General features: G+C 47.1%; 1 protein-coding gene across 1 annotated transcript in view; it reads left to right on the top strand.

Annotated features, from left to right (window-relative positions):
* SETX (senataxin) overlaps positions 1–21799 on the top strand; it is a 199136-nt gene that overhangs the window by 21267 nt on the left and 156070 nt on the right. The window contains exons 4-5 of the mRNA XM_040324416.1: positions 9896–10005; positions 11664–11883. Of these exons, the coding sequence (XP_040180350.1) occupies positions 9896–10005; positions 11664–11883 (330 nt within the window). The remainder of the gene's footprint in view (positions 1–9895; positions 10006–11663; positions 11884–21799) is intronic.

The following is a 21799-nucleotide window of genomic DNA, read 5'->3' as shown; positions in this document are numbered from 1 at the left end:
CGCGCAGAAGCGAACGCACACGCAAGTCCCGCCGTCATATGTAAACGCCGTTTAAACCACATATGTGAGGTATCGCCGCGTGCGTTAGAGTGCCAGCAACAATTCTAGCACTAGATCCCCTCTGTAAATCTAAACTGGTAACCTGTAAAAATTTTCAAAGCGTTGCCTATGGAGATTTTTAAGTACCGAAGCTTGGCGCCATTCCATGAGTGTGCGCAATTTTAAAGCGTGACATGTTAGGTATCTATTTACTCGGTGTAACATCATCTTTCATATTTTACAAAAAATTTGGGCTAACTTTACTGTTTTGTTTTTTTTAATTCATGAAACAATTTTTTTTCCAAAAAAAGGCGTTTGAAAAATTATTGCGCAAATACCGTGCAAGATAAAACGTTTCAATGACCGTCGTTTTATTCCCTAGGGTGTCTGCTAAAAAAAACATATATAATGTTTGGGGGTTCTGCGTAATTTTCTATCAACAAAAATTATGATTTGTACATGTAGGAGAGAAGTGCCAGAATAGGCCCGGTATGAAGGTGTGTATAAAAGCCCTGTATGAAAGCGGTTAAATTTAAGTGGGCAACGTTTCCGCCAGTAAAAATAACAGTAATTGTATAGTATATAATTTATTCAAGGAAATATGTTTACATGCGTAGAGTAAAAATGTTGCATACAGAACACCAACAATTGCCAATTGAAACAATACATAGACAGTAAATATTAATACACAAGTATAGTAGTGGACAGAGTACACGGGCATCATACTACCCGACTAGCCTAGTTTCGCAAGATCCAGCTCGCTCATCAGGGGTGTGTAACACTGCACCTAGGATGAAAAAGTATATGTTTGGCAATCTGGCATAGTATTCGCTGTAAAGGCACAGGGCAGGAGGGGTTGTAAGTCCCCATACTCACCACTGAGCTTGACCATGGCTACAAATATGTGGCCCCAAGACGGCAGCAAAACGGTGGAGCAGGGGCGGAGTCAAAACGGGGACCCCTCCAGGGGCCAAAAGGAGAGCAGACATGGCATAGATATAGTTTACTATATATATGTATTTTTTTCAATTGGCAATTGTTGGTGGGGTGAATCCTTTTGTTTTGACTCTTAAAGTGGAGGTTCCCCCTAAATTTTTTTTCTAACAATACAATCAGAAGACCGATTACACTGCGGGTATGCTGGGGATTTTTTTTTTTTTTTTTTGTACATACCTCGTTATCGCCGTTTCATCCCTCGGCTTCCGGGTATGATTCTTGCTGGACCTAGTTGATTGACGTTCCTCCGACCGGCGCATACTGCGCGTCACGACTTTCCGACAGAAGCCGAACCTCATTGCGCAGGCGTAGTATAGAGTCGGCAGTGACGTTCGGCTTCTTTCGGAAAGTCGTGACGTCAAGTATGCGTCGGTCGGAGGAACGTCAATCAACTAGGAACGCCGAGACCCGCAAGAATCATACCCGGAAGCCGAGGTATGAAACGGCGATATCGAGGTATGTACGAAAAAAAATAAAAAAAACAGCATACCCGCAGTGTAATCAGTCTTCTGAATGTATTGTTAGAATTATTATTTTTTTAGGGGGAACCTCCACTTTAACTGGGACATGCTCTTATTTTACTACTTAAGCCATTCATTTCAACCTGTATAAGCACCATTCAACAGTTTAATCTCCTTTTCTATCTTAGATTATTTGTTGGAAAATAAAATTATTATAAAGCAGATGTATATTTATTACTGTTATCTTTAACCACTTCCTGCCTACCCTCAATTGACGGAGGGGTGGTGCGGCTCTCATTTTGGGACATCATATGGCGTCCCAGAACAGCCGCTCTTGTGCGCCCACGGCGATCGTGGCTGCACCGCGTTGGGTCACGGCGCAACCCTGATCTCTGTAAAGACCCGCCGCTCTTTAACCATGTGATCGGCTGTGTCAATCACAGCTGGCCACATGTAAACACGGAGATGCCGGTAATCAGTGCTCCTCGCCTCACACTGACAGCGTGTATGGCGAGGAAAGCTGATCAGCAGCTTCTCCTCGCAGGAGACGTGTACACATGTAATTGGGGCACTGATCATTACGCTGTTGGGGCAATTTAACATTTATTTTACTCTCTCTGATAATGGTAAAACGGGACAAATAGAAAGGGTGATTAAAAACAAATTCTATTTACTCTCCACTCGATCCAAATCTAAAAGGATTTTGATTTAAACTTCTATCTTTACAGTTTGAGTGAACATTGCAAGCCTGTTTAATTTTTGGGTTCTTTTGACAGAGTAGGTGAGCTGGAGGACAAAGTGTATGTTTCCCCCTTCTTTTCTGTAGTTCTTTGTAAAAGGGGGGGGGAATTTGCTTTCCCCCCATCCCGGCATTTTCTCCAGCTTTGGGCCTCATTTGCATTTATGTAGTGTGAAATGCTTATTGGTTTATGTTGCTGGATCTGCCAGGTGGTGCATGCAGGCAGGCCTCGTACACACAATCAGATTTTCCGGCGGGAATTGTGTGATGACAGGCTGTTGGCGGAAAATCCGCTGGTTTGTATGCTCCATCGGACGATTGTTGGATTTTCCGTAGACAATTGTGGGATAGCATGCTTTAAAATTTATTGCGAACATTTGTCTGTTGTCGGATTTTCCGAGCATGTGTACACAAGTCCATCACACAACTCCAAAGTACAAACACGCATGCTCGGAAGCAATGCTCACCAAACACAACATTGGCAGATGGTGCCCAAATGGTGGCGCTAAAGAGCTGAAAAAAGTTTGTGTTTGTTGGCCGACAATTGTGTGCCGTTTGTATGCAAGACAAGTTCCTGGCCAACGCCCTTCAGACAAAAGTCCTACGCTTTGTCCGCTAAAAAATCAGATCGTGCGTACCAGGCTTAAAGGAGTTCTCTGACCTAAAACTTTTAACCGCCGCTGTGCCCGGGCTGTAAAACTATACAAAATAAACTGTCACTTACCTGCCTACGATCCCCCGTTGTTCCGATATCGCCGTCCCGGTCTCTTCCGCTTCCTGTGTGTCGGTGACTCATAGTGCGCTCAGCCTATCAGCGGCCGCAGCAATGTCCCGTCGCGGCCGCTGATAGGCTGAGCGCACTATGAGTCACCGACACACAGGAAGCGGAAGAGAACGGGACGGCGATATCGGAACAACGGGGGATCGTAGGCAGGTAAGTGACAGTTTATTTTGTATAGTTTTACAGCCCGGGCACAGCGGCGGTTAAAAGTTTTAGGTCAGAGAACTCCTTTAAGTTTAAGGCGAACCATCGGCTGCACGGACACAGCCACTAATCCTAATGTGACAGGTGGGTGGGTAGCCCCAAATGTAGACAATTTAAGTGGGCTTAAGCTGGCCATACACCATACAATTTTCTTATAAATTTTTCTTTTGGATTTACCTTCAACTAGGGCCTGCCTAATTGCATACAAAATTGAAAGTGTTTAGGTGTGACCTCATATTATATGTTCTTTGGTAAATTCAAAGGAACGTTGTAAAAGAAAATAGTACACTTTATGTCTAGCCTTAGAAGGTCTGTCTGCACGCAGCACCTGGTGGTTCCCACTGCATAAACAAATGAAAAATTTGCAGTGTACAGTCCTTTTTTTTTTTTTTTTTCTGTTTATTGAAATTTTTTAGGACATAACAAGATATACATTACTTGGCACAACACCAAGCTTACCGAACGGTCAACATGACCAGTTACATACTAACGTAGAACCTTGCCATCACAGATAGCAGTCATAACAACTTAACCCCATCCCCCCCCCCTACTCAGTTCCCTACCCCCCGTCATACCATATCTTTAATCTTATTGAATAGAAGCCTCCTCCTCCCCAATGCGAGATACAACCCGCTAAACCCGATGCACCCGGACTAAATGAAATGACAATGTAATACGGGAACCTTCATACATCAATGATCATTCTCAGCTACCCAACTGTCAAATCATATTCATACCAGGCCCTCCATACTTTCTCAAATTTCCCTCCACAACCCCGAGACAAGTACGTCGCCTTATAATATGGAATCATAGCATTTACCAGCCCTTTCCACAAAGCAACCTCCGGGGCCCCCGGACTCCTCCATTTGAGTAAAATAGCCTTTTTCACATAGAATAGTAGGATACTGAGTAAAGTTCTGTGAGCCCTTGACAGGACCACTTCCTCCACCAGGCCGAGCAGACATACACTAATTTCTTGTGTAATTGGTACCCCCAGAACTTCCGCTATACCAGAGGTGACCCCCAGTCCAAAACTGCTGGATCTGGGAGCGACCCCAAAATATATGATGCTCGTCCGCCGGAGCAAACGTACACCTCCAACACTCTGAGGGCTCCGATGGATATATAGACGCCAACCTGGCAGGGGTATAATACACTCTATGTAGGAACTTAAACTGAATCAGCCGGTCCCTAGCCCCCACCAAATATTTAAATGGACGGTCCCACATGTCATCCCATTCCTCTCCCTGTATGTCTGGAACTTATGCCTCCCACCGCTCTCTGCACTTGAGCAAGGCCTTGGGACTAGTTTTAAATAGCTCTATATGTCACTTTATATGTCACTGACAAGGTCTTGGCCAGGTCGTCTGTCATAAGCAAGTCCTCTTATCTAGAAGGGAAAGATTCAACAGTCTCTGTCCCAAACTGAGTCTGAAATGCATGCCTCAGTTGGAGATATCAAAAAAATTGTGCGTTAGGAAGATCATGTTTGGCCTTCAATTGGTCAAACGTCAAGAGTACCCCATCGCGAGTAATATCTTTAAGCAATTTAACCCCCTTAGATGCCCAACCCAGGGCGTCATCAAACTTATAGAAGTGTACAGTCCTTTAAAAAATTGTTTTTTTTTTTTATTTTTTTTTATTTTAACTTGCAGTTGGTTTTGCACAGAGCAGCCCGGATCCTCCTATTCTCGGGTCCCTATTTGCTGCTCCTAGCCCCCCCCCTCCTTTGCGTGCCCTCATCCAGCAGCTTGCTACAGGGGGTACCCAAGCCGAGCCAGAGCTTTGTGTGTCCATTTAGGCATGGATCCCCGACCTGGCCCTGCCCCCCCCCCCTCCCCTGATTGGCCGACTGACTTTGACAGCTGCGGGAGCCAATGGCGCCGCTGCTCTGTCTCAGCCAATCAGGAGGAGTGTACTGGATGGCTGAGGGGGTTGTGGCTATCGCTGGAGAGGAGCTTCGAGTAGGTAATGGGGGGTGGGCTGCTACGCACAGGTTTTTTTATCTGAATGCATACAGATAAAAAAAAACTTCTACCTTTACAACTCTTTTTAACACCTGTGTAAATGAGGCCATTGCTGAGTACAGACTTTTATTGTTTCTATTTTATGTGCTGGCTCATTGTGGACTATTGTCTGGACACACATTTTATAATTTGTGTGGCTTTATTTGAAATGTATAAAAATGATTGAAAACCATAACATTTCCTATCCTGGAATTCTCTGCATTCTAGTGCCTGGCTTCAGTTTTCACTCTGCACAGTGGATCCCCTGGTAAGCAGTGAGAGGGCTCTGCATTCGGGGTCTTCTCACTGCAGGGGGTTGTCTACAATCACTGAGAGGTTTGTAGTTTGGGGAGCACTGATGTGCCGGAGACTTGTATAGGGACTGCTTCATCTGTTAAAATATTTGCCAGTTGTCTTCATCTATTTAGCTGTTCACCTGCTGTTCGATCAGCTTTTATAGCCGGTTCACACAGGGGCGACTCGTCAGCCGACTCATCCGCCTGACAAGTCGCGTCCTGTTATGTTCAATGGAACTGTTCTAATAGGAGCGACTCAAGTCGCTCCGACTTACAAAAAGCTTCTTGTACGACTTTGGTACAGAAGTCATTTTGCAAGTCTTGAGATCGCCTTGCCGAGTCGCCCCTGTGTGAACCGGGTCTAAAGGAGTCTTAGTATTATTTTTTAAATAAACACATAAAAATAACCTGGATGTGACAATTGCAATCGTAGCCATTCTCAAGATTTGGGTCATGACTTGTTCTAAAGTATCTACAGTATACAGGAAGCGGAACTGCTCAGTTGACCTACAGAAGATTTAACCCCCCCCCCCCCCCTTTTCATGACCAGGCCATTTATATGCTAAAAATATGCACTTCCGCTGTACTAATGACACTGGCAGGGAAGGGGTTAAACATCAGGGGCAATCAAAGGATTGAATGTGTGCCTAGCCAGTGTTTTGGTGTAATCTGCTTTGTGGAGAAAGAAAAGCTATTACTTCCCCGCTGACAAAACAGGGCTCTGCCTTTAGATAGGCAAGGCTCTGTCCTGTGTAAATTCATGACAATTGCCGGGTATCAGGTATCCATTGGCCGGCACCCGGCGATTGACCTCTGCTGTGTTTAATCGCAGCACAGCTGGGTCGCCGGCAGCGCTCACCCCCCCCCTACCCGTAAATGTAGGATTAGGTACGTGATCTGGCGCAGCTGAGCTGCCTTGCCGCCATATATGTAAGTTATACAGTCAGCAAGCGGCTAAAATCGTCGTCGTCGTCGTCGTCGTCGTCATCATCATCATCATCATCATCATACATACCCTTATACAGTATCTCACAACAGTAAGTACACCCCTTATGGTTTTTGTAAATATTTTATAACATTTCATGTGACAACACTGAAGAAATTTCACTTTGCAATGTAAAGTAGTGAGTGTACGGCTTGTAGAACAGTGTAACTACTTCAGCCCGGAAGAATTTACCCCCTTCCTGAGCAGAGAACTTTTTGCGATGCGACACTGCGTCTCTTTAACTGACAATTGCGAAGGTGCACCCATACAAAATTGACGTGGGTTTTTTTTTTTTTTTTTTTTCTTTTCTCTCCACAAATAGACATTTCTTTTGGAGGTATTTGATCGCCTCTGCGTGTGTGTGTGTGTGTGTGTGTGTGTAAACAAAAAAGAGCAACAATTTTGAAAAAAAGGCATTTTTTTTGTTCACTTTTTTCTATAATAAATATCCCCAAAAATTATTCATATCCGTTTAGGCTGATTTATGTATTCTTCTACATATTTTTGGTAAAAAAAAAACGCAATAAGCATATATTGATTTACGCAAAAGTTATATAGGTAGATTCAGTAAGAGTTAGGCCGACTTATCAGTAGAATCTACGCCGACTTATGTTTAAGTGTATTCTCAATCAGAGATACACTTAAACATATCTAAGATACTACGGCTTGAGCCGTCCTATCTTAGGTTGCAATATTTTAGATGGCCGCTAGGTGGCGCTTCCATTGCGGTCGGCGTAGAATATGTAAATTAGTAGATACGCCGATTCACGAACGTACGCTCGGCCGACGCAGTACTTTTACGCTGTTTACGTTAGAGATAGGCCGCCTAAAGTTAGAGCTAGGCCCTAGTTGGAATAGTAATGTTAAGTGTGGCCGCCGTTCCCGCGTCGAAATTAAAATTTTTTACGTCGTTTGCGCAAGTCGTCCGTGAATCGGGCTTTACGTCGTTTACGCCCACGTCGAAATCAATAGGCCGGTGCGGCGTACTTGGCTACAATGCACACTGGGAAATGTAGGCGCTCAGCGCATGCGCAGTAGGAAAAAAAACGTCAAAAACATAAGGTCAAGCTCCATTAACATAAAACACGCCCCCTTACACAGATTTGAATTAGGCGCCCTTACGCCCGCCCGCTTTAGGCTACGCCGCCATAACTTAGCAGGCAAGTACATTGTGAATCATGTACTTGCCTCGCTTACTTACGGCGGCGTAGCTTAAATGCCTTAAGCTACGTCGCCGCAAAGTTGCGGCAACGTACCTGAATCTAGGCAATAGTGTCTACAAAATAGGGCATAGATTTATGGTTTTTTTTTTTTTTTTAGTAATGGCGGCGATCTGCAAAGTTTTTTTTATTATTATTATAGTGACTGCGATATTAAGGCGTACACATCGGACACTATTTTGGGACCATTTGTCATATTTACAGCGATCAGTGCTATGAAAATGCCCTTATTACTGTGTAAATGACACTGGCAGGGAAGGGGTTAAACACTAGGGTGCGATCAAGGGGGTTAAATGTTTCCTAGGGAGTCATTCTAACTGTGGGGGGGTGGTCTCACTAGAACATGACAGGGAGCATTAGATTTGTCATGTTGCTAGGCAGAACAAGGAAATGCCTTATTTACATTTCTCCATTCTACAGCTCCGTGACACGATTGAAGGACACTGGCGGACATCAAGTCTGTGGGCACAGTCACAAAGCTGCGATTTGAAGGGGACGTACCTGTATGCCCATTTACACAGCTGTGCCATTGTGCAGACGTATATCATGCGCTGGTTAGCAAGCGGTAAAATTTGAAAAAACTGACCCGATTTTATATATATATATATATATATATATATATATATATATATATATATATATATATATATATATATATATATATATATATATATATATATATATATATATATATATATATATAATTTTTTTTTTGGATGGGGGCGTCCTCCCCCACAGAGTGATTGTTTTCTGACAGCAGGGAGACCTCCCTGCCATCAGAATACACTGATCCACTCTGCTGTCTTTAGCCTGCAGAGCTGATTGGCTACAATCCGACAGGGCGCTTGAGCACATCCACGTAATGGTACGTCCTGTACTAGTACCCAGCCGTGGGGCGCTGGAGTCCCGCGATCAGTCCCCGGAGCTGAAGAACGGGGAGAGCCGTGTGTAAACACTGCTTCCCCGTTCTTCACTGTGGTGGCGTCATTGATCGTGTGATCCCTTTTATAGGGGGACACAATTGATAACGTCACACCTACAGCCACACCCCCCTACAGTTGTAAACGCACTTCAGGTCACACATAACCCCATCAGCTGTGGTTAACTCCCAAACTGCAATTGTCATTTTCACAATAAACAATGCATTTTAAATGCATTTTTAGCTGTGAAAATTACAATCGTCCCAAAAATGTGTCAAAATTGTCTGAAGTGTCTGCCATAATGTCGCAGTCACGAAAAAAATCTCTGATCGCCGCCATTAGTAGTAAAAAAAATAATAATAAAAATGTAATAAAACGATCCCCTATTTTGTAAACGCTATAAATTTTGCGCAAACTAACCGATAAACGCTTATTGCGATTTTTTTATTTTTTTTATTTACCAAAAATAGGTAGAATACGTATCGGCCTAAACTGAGGAATTTTTATTTATTTATTTTTTATATATATTTGGGGGATATTTTATTATAGCAAAAGGTAAAAAATATTGAATTGTTTCAAATATGTCGCTATATTTTTGTTTATAGCGCAAAAAAATAAAAACTGCAGAAGTGATCAAATACCACCAAAAGAAAGCTCTATTTGTGGGGAAAAAAAGGACGCCAATTTTGTTTGGGAGCCACGTCGCACGACCGCGCAATTGTCCGTTAAAGCGGCGCAGTGCCAAATCGCAAAAAGGGGCCTGGTCTTTTTTACCTGCATTTTGGTCCGGGTCTTAAGTGGTTAAAATTTGGCCAGTTCAGCAGGAAATTTGCTGCATTTGATCCATCCGTGGGCAGGCTGGTTGTACAGAAGTCGCTCTATCGATCAAATTCAGTACAGTCCAACATTTTTTTTTTTTTCCCTTACAATTACTGCTGCAGTAAGCATTGTATTCTGATCGCAGGGAATACACAGGGGATTCACAGAATGTGTTGATGGGGTAGGGGGGATCGACCGATGGTTGAAGGAAACGGAGCTGACACTGCTGGACCTCTCTTATAGTTCCTTATAGTGTGGCATGCTGTTCCAAGGGATTATTAAATGTTATTACAATAGAACTGGGTACTTGTACCAGCTGTATTATTCAGTGTGTGTGTATAATATTTATGTATGTTTAATGGTATTTTGTATAGCTTTCCAAGGTTAAAGCAGGATTTATGATTTTTTTTTTTCCCCCTGCATTCTAAGGTGAACTTACTGTTGAGGCCTTGTGCAAGATGGAACAAGTTAATAACACATTCCAGGTATTCGAAAAACTTCCTGGTGTATACCTACTTCTAGTACATCCCAATGAGACGGTGAGTGACTTAAATTCCTCTACATTGCTGCACACAAGTATAGGTTCATTGGTCAATGTTTGTTACTTACGTTATTGCTTAATCACACAGCCTGGTAACAGACTAAAGGGAAACTCCAGGGTTGTTCTTGAGATGTCTCTCCCATCAATAGTAAAAAAGGTGATGAGTTGTCAGACTGCAATTCTGCAGTCTCCATTACTCTGCCACACTTCCATCCTGATCTGGGTTACTACCTAATTATCCCTATATGGGGGTCGCAAGCTAGCCTGTTGTAGAAGAATTTTTCTTTCTTTGAGGGACAAATGAGCCCCTAAACTATCAAGTTATGCTGCTGCCTACAGGAGGATTGAATACTAGCTAATAAAACCACTGTAGGCTAGCTCGGGATAACCCCTCGCACTGCCAACATGCCTCAGTTTTTTGCTAGTGTCTAAGGCCTCTTTCACACGAGGAGTCCGCCAGCTCAGCGGGAAATCTCTCCACTGATCTCCGCAGAGCCGGCGAATGACAAGTCCTCTCTGCTCACTGAGTGGGGAGGGGCTTGTTGAGCACCGCTGTCTCCTATGGAGAGATCTGATGAAAACGGACAGCATGTCCGTTTTCATCAGATCTCAACCGATCCGATCTGCCATAGACGGATTGGGGCGTATCGCCAATACGTCTGATTTTGGCGGATCGGGTCAGATGTCAGCAGACATGTCTCTGCTGACAGCCGACACTCCATAGGATTGCATGGAGCGGCCGTTCAGGTTCGCCGACAAAACTGACAGGCGGACCTGAACGGTCTGACCGTGTGCAAGGGGCATTAGGAGGATGGACTTCTTTCTTTGAGCTCTGCTGTGATGAGACTGATATTTTGCTAGAACCTGTTTTTTCTTCAAGGCTGTTTTCTATGTTGCTGTCTGAGTTTTGTCTCTTTGATTGCAGCCTTCTTGAGCAACCATCCTCGGTCTGCTTTTTATGAGTTCCTTGTACGGACGTTGCTGGATATTCCTGGTTCTGTGTAGGATGGTTTACAGACTCTGTTCTGGCAAAAGTTAACTGTGGAGTTGTCATCCGCCGGCTCAGTGGGGATCAACGGAGCGATCCCCGCTGAGCAAACGGTGGTTCACGGGGCGGATCATTACTCATCCTCCCACATGTGAAAGGGGCCTTAAACACAGAAGTTTATCCCTTTGATCTAAGAAGGAAGCATTGGTTACAATGTTTCCCCTTAAAAACTTGGCAGACTGCTCGGATATTTTTTTTTGACAGCTGAGTGAGAAGATAAGGTCTCTCCACTTGTATGAAAGAATGCAAACTCTGCATTGGAGATCGTCAGGGGGGGTTGAATCGAGATCACAATTTTTTAACAATTAATTGTGCAGCTCTAGTACTAGCCTGGGGAAAAAATCCCCCCTCCCCAGCCACAGGGACCCAGGGATACTTTTTCTCCCTTATCTCTTCAATGTTGTGACACTTGTTTAAATAAGCAATTCCAAAATGTGCCATTTTGCAATAGATTAAAAACTCATTAGGGCCTTGATTGCCCATTCAATAGTGTGTATATTGTTTGAATATGTTTGCCACTAGCTGCGAGTTATCCTTCATCTTTGAGATCAGACATCGTGTTGACATTGTACCTTTTTTTTTTTTTTTTTTTTTTTTTTTTTTTTTAGATCCGCCGCTGGGCCATTTTGACTGCCAGAGCACAGGGGAAGGTGGATCGGGATGATTATTATGATTTGGAGGACGTTTTCACCTGCCTTTTTAAGGTCATTGAGCTTGGCCTGTTTGAAAACTCTGACATTTATATGTTTACTGAGCTTGAAGAGGGAAAGCTGATTCTCCTGCCATCACATTTGTACGACACGTCTAATTTCAAGAACTACTGGCTGGGTGAGTGAGAGCGTTTGTATCTTGAACTGGTTTGTTGTGTTGTACCATCACAATATAACAGTAGACCACTTTTACACAAATTTGGCATCTGTGCAACTAACCTCTAGCAACGCTGTCATAGTTGTAATAGTAGTCGCTGCACATTTTTGACCAGGAACTTGCGCACAAACTTGCATCACCCTTGTTTGTCTCTCTTCAAGAACAAGAAGGTTGTTAAGCAAGGGTCTCAAACTGGTGGCCCTCCAGCTGTTGTAAAACTACAAGTCCCATCTGTGCCTGTGGGAGTCATGCTGGTAACTGTCATTCTTGCAATGCCTCATTGGACTTGTAGTTTTGCAACAGCTGGAGGGCCGCCAGTTTGAGACGCCTGCTGTTAAGTGTCAAATGATGTACATGATAGCCAGGGAACCAGCATTCTCATGGCAAAAAGTTAGCTATGACTGCCTCTCTCATAAGTATACGTTAATACTCAGTCCTCATGCCCACAGGCAACGCCAATAAGGCCCGGGCCTAGGGCAGCACTTTGCAGGGGGGAAGCACGGAAAGAGTCCCTGCCGGCTTGCGCTACACTGTTAGTGCAATGCAAGCTGCTTCTATTTTTGTCCGTCCTATCATCCTGGACCACAAACCTTCCTCACTGTGCTATATGTTTTCTGCTGCACATTTGGCATGGTTATATCTTCTTAGTCCTGTCCATAAAATGATCAGAAATTTGTGCTTAAAGCGGAGGTTCACCCTATTAATAAAAAATTTTTTTTTTTTTTTTTTCTTCTAGCATAAAATGAGGCATAGTAGCGCGAGCTACAGTATGCCTGTCTTTATTTTTTTTTAGTCCCGTACTCAGTGTAATCGTAGAGACAAGATTCCGACCCCCCCTCGGGGAATGGGCGTTCCTATGGAGAGGGAGCATGATTGACGGCCGGCTATGGCACGTCACGCTTCTCCGGAAATACCAGAAATAGGACTTGGCGCTTCACGGCGCCTGCGCATAGTCTGTGCGCAGGCGGCGTGAAGAGCCGAGACCTGTTCCGTCTGTCTTCGGGGAGCGTGACGTGCCAGAGCCGGCCGTCAATCACCTTCCCTCTCCATAGGAACGCCCATTCCCCGCGGGGAGTCGGAATCTTGTCTCTATGATTACACTGTGAGTACGGGACTCAAAAAATAAAGACAGGCATACTGTAGCTCGCGCTACTATGCCTCATTTTATGCTAAAAAGATGTTAATAAGGGTGAACCACCGCTTTAAAGTAGAACTATAGGCAACACTTCTTCTTCTTCTTCTCTTTTTTTTTTTTTTTTTGACAGGAATGGGTGGGTCATATTTAAATTTAGGGGGTGCACAAGTTTATTCAGACCTAGGCAGCACAAAACCTAAAAACACTACTGCCCACAGGGCGTCTGAAAATACAAGCTGCAAAGCCACTATTGACGCCAGGAAAAAGCGACTGTAAAGTGCTTTTAGTAGCTTTTTTTGCACGGGCATTAATGCCCGTTTAGCAGCATTTCTCTCCCTCTTCTATTTTCCACTCTTACTACAGAGCACAAGTCGCATGATCCGACTTTCAGCACATTGATTTGAATTCAAGTCGCATCCAAATCGTATACCCTCAACATGGGTGGGGGGTGTGCTTTGGGGCAGGGGGGGCCCCATGTTGGGGGCAAGGGCCTCTTCCTGAAAACCCTGGGCCCCCAGATACCACCCCCCACTTGTGGATAAGTATGGGGTACTTAATGCCCCCAAAAGAGGCAGTGAAGTGTAAATAAAAATAAGGCGGATTTCGCAAGTCCTTTTCATTGAGAAATCTTCCATGTGTTCTTCCTCGGGTCTTCTCCGCCACCGACCCGGTCCTTTTTCTGATGCTGCCTCCCGTCGTTCTACCAGCTTTGTTCTCTGTAGGTCCCTATATAATCTAGCGCCATGGGGCATGGTCATCCTGTGACGTAACCACAAGACTCCGCCCATTTTGATGTCACAAGGGACAGTCTCATGGCGTCACCGGGTGGCTATATAAGAACTGTCAGAGAATGGAGCTAGCACAGCGACAGGAGACAGTGTTGGGAGGACCGGGTTGGTGGGGGAGAAGACAGCAGCAGAGGTAGAAGACCGGAGGAAGAACACGCCACCGGAGAGAGATGACTAGAGGAAGACAACACTTTGTTTTCACACATCCTTTATTAAAACTCGTCAATCTCTTGGTTTTTATTTACATTTCACTGCCTTTTTTTTCTTTTCTTTGGGGTGGATGGATAGGGGTACCCCATACTTATTCAGGGGTTGGGATCTTTGGGGTGGAAAGGTGTGTGTGTGTGTGTGTGTGTGTGTTTATAATTTTTATTAAAGGTCTGTGTGTGTGTTTTTTTTTTTTTTTTTTTTGGTGTGGGGGTTCCCCTTCAAGATTCTCAGTGCCCGAGTCACATGGCACAGGTCTGATCATGATCTGATTTGGATGCGACTTCCATTCAAATCGATGGGCTAAAAGTCAGATAAGTTAAAACGGCTTATAGGAAACCATTTTTTTTTTTTTCTCTTTCGTTCATGGATGGACACGGCTCCTTTTTATTCTTGACTGTAGGGTCTATCAGGAGAGGACTAGGCAAACATGTTAAACAGTTAAAAACATGTAACAGCAAAGCTGAACAGTCCCTCTGGATATAATCCCTCACTCCTGCATCTAGCAGCTCAGTTTTTTTCTGCCTAGCATAGGAGAAGGACCTGGCTCCCTATGGAACCATTGGTCCTGGAGATTTTTTTTTTTTTTTTCTACTTTTTTTTTTTTTTTCATCCTGAGATCTACTATCAACTGCCGGCTGGGTGACAGGCTGGATAATATAGATCCTTGTAGTCTCCCCAGTCCGGCCATCAAGCATGAGTGGACCTTTAGCTACGCGCTGGGTCGGCCACGACATACCCCATTGCACCAGGGGTGGCTGGTGAGCTATGCTCTGGGGCACACATATGACCGGGCTACTGCTGTCTGAGTCACAGTGGGCCGTGCCTGACAGCCAGTCCGTACTGCTCGGTGATGGGTCTGTCAGGAGTGCGTCCAGCAGGACGGGTAAGTAGGGTTCCTCCTGTTTCGGCAGGATGGAACAGCTGGGCATTCCTGGGGTGGTCGATTAGGGGGTCTCTCGCACTCCCTTTCTTCTCTCCCTGTCCCTTCCCTCCTCCCCATGCATTTGGGCTGGGCCTGCTGTGTACCTGACCAGGAGTCCTCCTGGGGGGGCTCCGGGTCCTAGCTGGGGGCTGCGCGGTGTGTGGGTGGTCTGCCATGTGGGAGGCCCAGCATGTTTGTAGCCTTTTCTTTTTACGTCAGAAACGTTCGGTGGCCATTTTGGATGAGCCACCGCCATTTTCTTGTAGCTGCGCTGGTGCTAATGCAGCTGGCGGCCATTTTCTTGTAGCTCGCGCTCTTCTTCTTTTTTTTTTTTTTCCTTAGGCGGCCGGCGACCATCTTGTAGCCCTAGCTTGGTTTTGGCCTCTAGCCCTAGAAATGTCTTCTGAACAGCGCAGAACACCTCAGAGAGCGGACCACAGTGCTAGGCAGTACCTGGTTTGGGGCGGTGAGTTCTCTGAGGAACCCCTCGGTTTGTAGCAGCTAGGAGGGTGGGCCTTTTGTGTACCTTCCCTTTAGGCCCTAAGTGGCTATCAGGTGAGCGTGGGTCAGCATGGCGTCAGAAGCTGGCGCTTCTTCCCCAGACATTCCTGTGATAGCATCTGGTGCCCCTGCACCTGCGGTACCTATGGAAGCTTTGTCGGCGGTCCTGGAATCCTTTGTTGCCAGGGTGGAAGCAGGGGTGGATAAAAAACGCCCCCCCCTTCCAAGAAGGCTTTGGCGGATTTTCCCTTCTGCAACAGCATGAAGGTTTTGCCCCCGCCCGACTCTCGGGTGGGGGGGTCGCCTTTGAGTTTGCAGCTCGATGGACCTCCCTGCTTTCCGTCCAGTGGGTTTGCGAAGTGGTTTCATCAGGGTACAAGATAGAATTTCTTTCTTGTCCACCAAACAGATTTTTTTTCCCCCTCAAACCTTCATCTTCTTCAGACTCGTCGGAACGCCCTATTTGGGGCAGTGCAGGACCTGCTGAGGCGCGGGGTAATGGTACCTGTGCTGCTGCTGGAAAGGGTTCATGGATTCTGCTCCAGTCTGTTTGTAGTCCCAAAGAAGGACGGTGGCCGTCCGATCCTGGATCTCAAGGCCCTCAACACTTTTGTAAAAGCACAAAGGTTCAGGATGGAGTCAGTCCGCTCTGTGGTCGCTGCTCTCCATCCGGGGAATTTTCTGGCGTCCTTGGGACATTAAGGACGCATATTTGCGTGTTCCCATATATATGTCAGGCATCAGATTTCTGCGCTTTGCAGTCGGGGACGACCACTACCAATTTGTTGCGCTTTCCTTTGGCCTGGCGTCGGCACCAAGGGTTTTCACCAAGGTGCTTGCCCCGATTCTGGCTCTGCTGAGATAGCGAGGAATCGCTATCGTGGGCTACCTGGACGGCCTCCTTCTCAGAGCCACTTCAGACTCAGAATTAGAGGAGAATGTAGCGACTGCCAGTATCCTGCTGTTTTTTTTTTTTTACAGCACGGAGTGGATCAAACCTCCGTTTGAGATCATCTGAGAGATTCCCCTTTTGACACTCTCTCAGAAAGTTGCCTTTCTAGTGGCTATTGCATCCGTCAGGAGGGTTTCTGAGTTGGCGGCCTTGTCTTGCAAGTCCCCATAATTGATCCTCCACAGGGATAAGGCGGTGCTATGCCCGCAGCCTTCTTTTCTTCCGAAAGTTGTTTCGGCTTTTCACTTAAATGAGGACATTGTGCTTCCAGCCTTGTGTCCTCGGCCATCGCACCCCAAAGAGGTTGCTTTGCATTCCTTGGACGTGGTCCGAGCTCTGCGGGTGTATCTGTCTGCTACGGCTCCGTTTTTGGAGGTCGGACTCGCTGTTTGTGTCGGCTGGTCCAAAGAAGGGCCTGGCGGTCTCATCGGCCACCATTTCTTGGTGGATCAGACAGATGATTTTTCTATCAACTGCCGGCTGGGTGACAGGCTGGATATTCTAGATCCTTGTAGTCCCCCCAGTCCAGCCATCGAGCGTGAGCAGACCTTGGCTACGCTCTGGGCATTCCCAGGATTAAGGGGTTCTACTGTCCTCCCTTTCCCTGCTCTGTCACCCATTCCCCTCCTGCCCTAGGGGTCGCTGCGAGTGGGGTGTACCTGTGGGGGGACTCCAGGTCCCAGTTGGGGACTGTGGGGTGTCGGGCCCACTTTCTGTGGGGGGTCTGTCTCCTGGGAAGTCTCTGCCACGGCCTTCTTGTCCACATTGCAGTGCTCGGGTGCCATTTTTGCAGCGCCAACGCCATTTTTAGTGTGCCTTTTCTCTATTGAATTGTCCATTTTGTCGTGGCCGCGCTGTGACGCAGGTCGGCATTGCGGGCGGCCATTTTCTTGTCTGAGGCGTCTGGTGGCCATTTTGGATTTTTTTTTTTTTTTGCCTCTAGCACTGGCTTCCTGAATGGCGTGCAGCACAATCACCTCAGTTTTCCTCAGACACACGCTGTGTACAGACGGAAGGCGGGCAGCGACACTGAGCGGTCTCCCTCTGGGTGGTGAGTCCCCTGGGTAACCCCCCGTTTGGTGCAGCAAGGAGAGTGGACTTATTGAGTTTTTACTTAGTCCCTGAGGGCTGTCAGTGGGTGATTATGGAGTCATTATCTGGCCCTTCTTCCCCAAACATGCCAGAGGCAGCAACCGGTGCCCCTGCGGTTCCCATGGATACTTTGTCGGCAGTCCTGGAGTTTTTTGTTGCCAGGGTGGAAGCGACGTGCGGGCATAAGGGGGGTAAAAAGCGCCCCCTCCCCCCGCCGTCTTCTGGGGAATTCTCTGACTCAGACTCTGGCCTGGCTGCGGCTCAGGACCCAGGTTCTGGTATGTCAGAGGATGTGGACCAGGACCTCCCTGGTGAGGAGGACCCCTCGTCCGGGTTTAGCGCAAGACAGGGCACTTGTGAGTGCACTTATTGATGCTGTGAGGAACTTGCTCAAGCTGGAGGATACAGCTGAGACTTCCACAGAGGGGTCTGTCTCTTTTGGGTCACACAAATTGAACCGCTCTGTTAAAGTTTTTCCTTATGTTACTTTCTTTGATATCTTCATAGATAAGGAATTGGAACGGCCGCAGAAGTCCTTTGTGGTCCCTCAGCGCATGGTGGTCCGTTATCCATTTGAGAAGAGCCTTTTGAAAAAATGGACCTTTCCTCCGGTCATGGACCCCCCCCAGTCTCTCGGCTAAATAAAATAACCACTCTCCCGGTAGAGGGGACCCCTGCTTTTAAGGACCCTCCTGATAGGAGGTTCCGAAGCGGTGAGCCGTTCCATGTTCACCCTGCTGGGGTCTTTTTGGTATCTCGCTGGACGACATTATTAAGGATGTCACTGGAGGTAAGAGCACACTTCTCCCTCCGTCCACTAAGGGGAATGAGCCACGCCGTAAGCCAGGGCCCTCCTATTACACACAGAAGCGGTATTTTCGTCAGTCAGGGTCAGCCGGCAGATCCTCCCAAACTGAGGTCCAGCTGGGGGACAGAAGCGTCCCTGGGTGCGCAAGCCAAACAAGCCTGCTACCGCATGGAGTTTTCCCCTGCCTGACTGAAGGATGGGGGGACGGCTTTGCGGGTTTGCAGCTCGGTGCGATTTGCGAAGATCACTATCAATTTGTGCTTCTTCCCTTTTGGCCTAGCATCAGCACCAATAGTTTTCACCAAGGTGCTCGCCCCATTTCTGGCTTTGCTGAGACAGCGAGACATTGCTGTCGTAGGCTACTTAGACAATCTCCTTCTGAGAGCTGCTTCTGGCTCAGAATTAGAAGAGGACGTGTCTGTAGCCAGTCAGATCCTCTGGAATTTTGTTTGGGTGTTGAACATTCAGAAGTCGGTCCTGGTACCGACTCAGCGTCTGGAGTACCTAGGATTGATTCTGGACTCCTCGGAGGAGGAGACATGTTTGCATGGCACATGTTTACATGACATGTTTAACGTCCCGCAAATGGTCTCCTCTCCGTTTTTGCATGCGAGTCCTGGGCCTCATGGTAGCCTCCGTCGAGGCAGTACCGTATGCCCAATTCCACACTCGAGTCTTGCAGAAGGAGATCCTGTCCAAATGCAACAAATCCCCGTTGTCTCTGGATCATCAGATTCAGGTAAGTCACCCGGTCAGGGCTTCTCTGAGTTGGCGGCTGAGATCCCCGGCTCTTCAATCCAGGAAGTCGTTCCACCCCTGCCATTGGACTGTGATCACGACGGACGCCAGCCTGACCGGTTGGGGTGGAGTCTGGGGGGTTTAGTCGGCCCAGGGCCGCTGGACTCCGGAAGAGTCCCTACTGCCGATCAACGTCCTGGAACTTCAGGCGATCAGGCTGTGTATCCTCGAGTGGTCACAGGGGCTTATGTCAACCATCAAGGGGGAACAAGGAGCTCGGCTGCAGCGTCGGAGGTCACTCGCATCCTAAGGTGGGCGGAAAGAAGCGTGCAGACTTACATTCCGGGTGTAAAAAACTCTCTCAGGCGGACTACCTAAGTTGCCAGATGCTGGACCAAGGGGAATGGTCGTTCCATCCGGAGGTGTTTCAACTCACACCGGACGTGGATCTCCTGGCTTCTCGACTCAATCGCAAGGTGCCGAGTTTCGTGGCCAGGTCCAGAGATCCCTTGGCAGACGCGTCGGACACGTTGGTGGCCCAGTGGGGTCAATATCGGCTCATTTATGCCTTATCCCCCCACACTGAAGTTGCTTCCTCGTTTGCTCTGCAGAGCAGAGACCGAGGAGATCCCGGTGATTCTAATTCGCTCCAGATTGGCCCCGACGTCCCTGGTACGCCGACCTCTTGCGCCTGGTGGCAGATGCCCCATGGCGGCTGCCAATGAGGGAGGACCTTCTGTCTCAAGGACCCATACTTCATCCTGCTTTACAGTCGCTGGCTTTAACGGCATGGCTATTGAAAGCCAGGTACTAAGGGACTAAGGTCTGTCCGATTCGGTCATTTCAACCATGCTGAGGGCACGGAAATCTTCTTCCCAGAATATCTACCATCGGACTTGAAAGGCCTACATGTCTATGTGCGAAGAGATGGAGGCATATTCGGTTTCCAGGGTCCTGCTGTTTTTACAGCGTGGAGTGGATCAGAAACTTGCCTTAAGCACCATTAAGGGACAGATTTCAACCTTGGCTGTTTTCTTTCAACGACCCTTGGCGACCCATTCACTGGTGGGTACGTTTGTACAGGGGGTTCGACATGTGATTCCCCCAATTAGACCACCGCTTCCTCCATGGGATTTGAATCTGGTGCTCTTTAGGGGTGCTGAATATAATCGTTGCATCGATGCACCGCGATTCGGGGCCCCCCGATGCGGCATCGATGCATGTGACCCCAATAATCGATGTCGGGTGATGTCATCCCGACTTGCCCCTCCCCTCCCGGGAGAGCGCTCCGAGCGTGTCTAATAAAATACTAGTTTTGCAATACATGCCGCTATAATACATTAAGTGGCCACTGCTGCATGTACTTTTTAAAATATACTGTGTTTCATACCTATTAATGCTGTCTGTATATTCTCATTCTCATGTTCGCTCCGGCCCGCCTCTCACTTCCACGTCTCTCCTGACGTCAGCCCCGCCCGCCTCTCTTCTCATCTGATAGCTACAGTACAGTCGGTGGGCGTGGGCGGGGCTGAGAACTCCCACTGACGTCGGGAAAGAGGAGAATGAGAGGTGAGAGGCGGGCCAGACAGGACAGAGTCACATGTGTGGAATATAGAGAGCAGAACAGAAACGAAGGTATGAGAAGCTGTATATATTTTAAAAAGCACATACAGCAGTGGCCACTTAATGGTTTAGAATGGCATGTATTGCAAAAAGGGGATTCTTGGTTACAGCAGTATGATTTCTCCTCCTCCATGTGCTCTGTGTTGACATTTCCCTGGTGTCCTAAGTTCGCACATTCCATTGTGTTAACTCCTAGTGTGCTGGAATGTGCGAACTTGGGAATCCAGGGAAATTTCAACACAGACAGTAAAGGGAACTTGCTGTGGAATTAAATCCCTCCTGACCTCCCAGCAGCCACATTTGTATATTCCTGTACCCTGTAGTGCACCGGATTAGTGCACTTTTTATAGTGGAGTTCCACCGTTTTTTTAGTTTAGTAAAAGTCAGCAGCTACCAAAAGTGTAGCTAGTGACTTTTATTAAACCGACACTTGTTCCACGGTCCAGCGATGCGGCCGCACAGAGCCCCGTACCTTTCCCCGCTCCTCTCCTCAATGCCATCATATCTACTGTGGGCACCCGGCCGTGATAGCTTATGGCTTCATGGCCAGGCGCAAACACTGTGATCTGCCATTGGCCAGCCAAACTTCTGGGACCTGTGTCCCAGAAGATCGCTGGCAGGGAGGGGCCACCTAGGGCGACAGAAGGAGTCACCTAGTCAGCCGGGACAGGAAGTCCCACTAAAAAGATGGACCCCCCCCCAAAAAAAATTACATGCCAAATATGGCATGTCAGGGGGCGAGGAGTGCTTAAAGGAGAAGTTCCACTTTTGGGTGGAACTCCACTTTAAGGGAGTGAGGTTATTTTTATTTAAAAGCAAAGTTCAGTAAAAAAAAATATTAAGTCAGCAGCTACAAAAAAAAAAAGTGTATCTTCTGACTTTTAATAAAGACACTCACCTGTCCCACAATCCAGCGATGTGGCCACCCGAACACTCCATTCTGTCCACGGCGCTGGCAATACTACTGTGGGCATCCGGCTGTGACAGCTTGCAGCTTCACAGCCAGGTGCGCATGTCTCACTGCGCTGTCCTGCATAGCTAGGCAATCTTCTGGGACCTGTGATGTGTCTCAGATTGCGGGGAGGAAGGGCCACCTAGGCGGCCCAAG

This window comes from Rana temporaria, chromosome 9 (assembly GCF_905171775.1).
Source record: "Rana temporaria chromosome 9, aRanTem1.1, whole genome shotgun sequence".
In the NCBI taxonomy this organism is placed as follows: Eukaryota; Metazoa; Chordata; class Amphibia; order Anura; family Ranidae; genus Rana; species Rana temporaria.
This window is presented reverse-complemented; position numbering and strand designations above follow the sequence as displayed.